Source organism: Cebus imitator, unplaced genomic scaffold, assembly GCF_001604975.1.
Source record: "Cebus imitator isolate Cc_AM_T3 unplaced genomic scaffold, Cebus_imitator-1.0 Scaffold375, whole genome shotgun sequence".
NCBI classification, from domain to species: Eukaryota; Metazoa; Chordata; class Mammalia; order Primates; family Cebidae; genus Cebus; species Cebus imitator.
The window spans coordinates 1,243,595-1,247,873 of NW_016107690.1; the positions used below are offsets into that span (position 1 = coordinate 1,243,595).

The window sequence follows — 4,279 nt, forward strand, 5'->3', positions numbered from 1 at the left end:
ACTTAGGCACCCCCAGGCAGGTAGTGGCAGGCCCTCGCTGGGCACGAAGCCAGCCCTGTTATCCAGTTACCTCCTAAGCCCTTCCCAAGCTCCCAACCCTGTTTCTTTTTCAGGCCTCCCTGGAAGTTTTTTCTCCCAGGCGGGGAGGGGCGGAGACCTTCCCCACAACCCTGCAGCCCCAGCCTGCCCTTACTACCTGCCCGGGGCTGGTCCTCCCAGAGCAGCCCACCCCCAGTGGCCTAGCCCCAGTGTAGGTGGCCTCCTGCACCTCACGGCACCCCAGGCGGTAGGGACCGCCGGCCTCGAGGCCCACCTCGCCCCTGGCTGCCCTCTGAGCGAACATGGCTTTGCTCATCCCACCCTGGCCAGACCCAGCCCCTCTCAGAGAGAAGCCCCACGTGGCAGGGCTGGGCGGGGGCCCCACGTGGGCCTCCTAGGGCTGGCCTCTCCCTGCCACCTGCCCAGGACTGAAGCCAGCTTCATCTGTGTGTTCCAGGCGGAGATCGTCAAGAGGCTGAACGGGATTTGTGCCCAGGTCCTGCCTTACCTCTCCCAAGAGGTGAGAGCCTGGGCCTTTGGAGGGGGTGCCCACCCCCTGCCCCACTGCAGCCATCTTGGGTGGTGCGCTGGGCACCCCAGGGCACAGTCCTCCCCTCTCTGGACCTCCCTGGCTCTGGACACCAGAGCCAGCCTGTGCAGAAAAATCCCCAGGCCAGAGAAAGGGGTGTGGAGGGCGGGCCTCACCCTGCTCTGGAATTCCCAGCTGGAGCGCGTCATGACATAGGTAGGGATGTGGACGGGCCGAAACTGCCACGGGAAGGTTTCCCTCGTATCTTCCTGCTTTCACCCCCTTGAGACATCCTCCAGGCCCTGCGGGCGGCAGAGGGCAGAGGACCAGTGGGTGTGATGGCGGGGGGAGCACGGGCAGCCACACGTGGACACAGCCACACAGACAGGCGTGGGCGCACGGGAGATACACGCACAGCGCAGACACAGGCACGGTACACATGCAGGTGTGTGCAGCACACGAGATCCTGGGCACACATTAACACATGCACACGCACACCCAGAGGAACCTGACGCCAGCTCCTTTTTTTTTTTTTTTAAGTAGAGACGGGGTTTCACCATGTTGACCAGGATGGTCTCGATCTCTTGACCTTGTGATCCGCCTGCCTTGGCCTCCCAAAGTGCTGGGATTACAGGGGTGCGCCACCACGCCCGGTCTAATTTTTGTATTTTTAGTAGAGATGGGGTTTCACCGTGTTGACCAGGATGGTCTCCACCTCTTGACCTCGTGATCCACCCGCCTCGGCCTCCCAAAGTGCTGGGATTACAGGTGTGAGCCTCCGCGCCCAGCCTCCTCTTCTCTTTTCTTGGGTCCTGAGGCTCAGGATGTGAGGTGCCCCTCCCCAGGGCCCCGTAAGGCCCATCTCCTGTTCCCTGCTAAGTTTACTGTCAAAAGCCTGTAATTTCCTTTTGAACCCCTGCACGTGTCTCTCCAGACCTTTTGGGTGCCCTACTTTGCCCAGGACAAGTCTAGAAGGACCCAATGGGCCGGGCGCGGTGGCTCACGCTTGTAATCCCAGCACTTTGGGAGGCCGAGGCGGGTGGATCACGAGGTCAAGAGATCGAGACCATCCTGGTCAACATGGTGAAACCCCGTCTCTACTAAAAATACAAAAAATGAGCTGGGCATGGTGGCGCGTGCCTGTAATCCCAGCTACTCGGGAGGCTGAGGCAGGAGAATCGCCTGAAACCAGGAGGCGGAGGTTGCAGTGAGCTGAGATGGCACCACTGCACTCCAGCCTGGGCGACAGGGCGAGACTGTCTCAAAAAAAAAAAAGAAAAAGCCTTAGAGAAAAGGGCACTTGGAGCCCTTCAGAACAGGGGCTTCCTGGTAGCCAAGGCAAAAAGAGAGACTGGTAGATTCTAGCATCTGCTGGCCGCAGAGAGTCAGCTGTTTGGGAAGAGCTGGAGAGGGCATTGTCCGGAACCTGGGCCCATTCCCCGGCCGGCCTCTGCCGGAATTCACTGGGCCTTCCCCAGCCGTGGAAGGAGAAGGGCTCAACTTGGCCGACATCAGGGCACAGTCTCAGAGCTCTTAGGATGGACGTCCCTGTACAGTTGGGCAGGTTGCGTACTGCACAGAGATTTACATCTTTCCCGTCTTTGCACATGACATAGGTCGGCATCCAGGGTTTCTCCCGGGCTCGCTCAAAGGCCATTTCCTAAGTACTTCGCAAAAAACGCATTTCATGGTTTTCTGTACTTTTCCATTCGTCTCCGTTGGCCAGCTGAAGAGCCGGGCTTGGTGAAGGAAGCAGCCGGAGAGGGAGGGCGCTTTCTGATGGGGCTGACAGCCACTGGGAGGAGTGGACATTACCACTCGCTTGGTAGTGGAGCTTTTCCCGGCCTCAGGGTCCCCCCGCCAGGATCAGAAGGAATCACTGCCTCTTCCCCCTCCCCCCTTCCAGCACCAGCAGCAGGTCTTGGGAGCCATCGAGAGGGCTAAGCAGGTCACCGCCCCCGAGCTGAACTCCATCATCCGAGTATGTATGGGACCTGGGCGGGGGGCGGGGGACAGGTGGGCCCCAGGCAGCTAATGCTCCCCCCCACGCCCTGCAGCAGCAGCTCCAAGCCCACCAGCTGTCCCAGCTGCAGGCCCTGGCCCTGCCCCTCACCCCACTGCCCGTGGGGCTGCAGCCGCCCTCACTGCCGGCGGTCAGCGCGGGCACCGGCCTCCTCTCGCTGTCTGCGCTGGGGTCCCAGGCCCACCTCTCCAAGGAAGACAAGAACGGGCACGACGGTGACACCCACCAGGAGGACGACGGCGAGAAGTCGGATTAGCAGGGGGCCGGGACGCGGAGGGTGGGGGGGGACAGAGGGGAGACGGAGACGCTGAGAGAAAGGGATGTGTAACACACGACACGGCGAGCTGGGATTGGCGAGACTCCCAGAGTATGTACGGCGGCGCCCCAGCCCGGCTTGCAGGCCACCCCTAGCTTTCTTCCCACCCCGGTCCCGGCCTCCCTCCTCCTCCCCTGCAGCCCGGATAGGTGGGTACCTGCCCCGACACGCGAGGCAAGCTAAGGCCTAGAGGGTCAGATGGGAGCCCAGGTCCCAAGGGAGCACGTGCTGGCCAAGTCCAGCACCCCCGTCACTTCCCCCGTTTTGAACACGTGTCACTGACGGTCTGCCCGGGCCCCTCGGGGCACACGCCACAGCGCGCTCACCCTGGTACTGCATGCACGCAACGCTAGCCGCCCCCTTCCCGTCCTGGGCACCCCGAGTCTCCCCTGACCCCGGGCCCCAGATAGGCTCCCACCTCCACATCCTGCCCCCCCCACCACCTCTGCTAGTTCCAGACGCCTCTATGCCCACCTGGCCCTCTCCCGTCACCCACAAAAGAGGGGGCACAGGGGGAGTGAGCTGAGCTGGGAGGAGCAGGGTGAGGGTGAGCAACCCAGGATTCCCCCTCCCCTTCCCAAATAAAGATGAGGGTACTAAAGTTGTCTTGGTTTTTATTTTATTATTTTTTTTTCTTTTTCCAGTATACTAGCTTGTCTCTTAAGAAGGGGATATTAAAAAAAAAAAAAGACAAAATGTTTTTTAAAAAAAAGCAACACCCACACCTGTGTCTGTATATAGTCAGCTTATGATGTGTTCCGTCGTTTGATCTCTGCAGAGAAGTGGAAGTGCCGTATCAAGGTGGGCTTAGCTGTGCCTTTCAAATAAAGATGTGAGAAGGTTCAGTGCTGTGTTCCTGCCTCTGCGTCGTGGGCTGCCCCGGGGTGGGGGGTTTCCTTCCAGATGAGACACCCTCCTAGAACATCAACAGTTCCTGGTGAGGCCGGGCACGGTGGCTCACACCTGTAATCCCAGCACTTTGGGAGGCCGAGGCAGGTGGATCACTTGAGGCCAGGAGTTCAAGACCAGCCTGGCCAACACGGCGAAACCCCGTCTCTAGTAAAAATAAAAAAGTAGGTTTGGTGGCGGGCTCCTGTGATTCCAGCTACTGCAGAGCCTGAGGCACAAGCATTGCTTTAACTCAGGAAGGGGAGGTTGCAGTGAGCCAAGATGGCACCTCTGTGCTCCAGCCTGGGTGATAGAGCAAGGCCCTGTCTCAAATAAAAAAGGCAGAGTTGCAGGCTGGGCGCAGTGACTGAACGCCTGTAATCCCGGAACTTTGGGAGGCTGAAGCAGGAGGGTCATGAGGTCAGGAGTTGGAGACCAGCCTGGTCAACATGGTGAAATCCCATCTCTAAAAATACAAAAATTA

The 4,279-nt window shown here is 59.6% G+C and overlaps 1 protein-coding gene across 1 annotated transcript in view; it reads left to right on the top strand.

Moving 5' to 3' along the window:
• TLE5 (TLE family member 5, transcriptional modulator) overlaps nt 1–3,752 on the top strand; it is a 10,524-nt gene extending 6,772 nt beyond the window's left edge. The window contains exons 4-6 of the mRNA XM_017507452.2: nt 497–559; nt 2,475–2,549; nt 2,626–3,752. Of these exons, the coding sequence (XP_017362941.1) occupies nt 497–559; nt 2,475–2,549; nt 2,626–2,847 (360 nt within the window). The 3' untranslated portion in view covers nt 2,848–3,752. The remainder of the gene's footprint in view (nt 1–496; nt 560–2,474; nt 2,550–2,625) is intronic.
• The last annotated feature ends 527 nt before the right edge of the window (nt 3,753–4,279 follow it).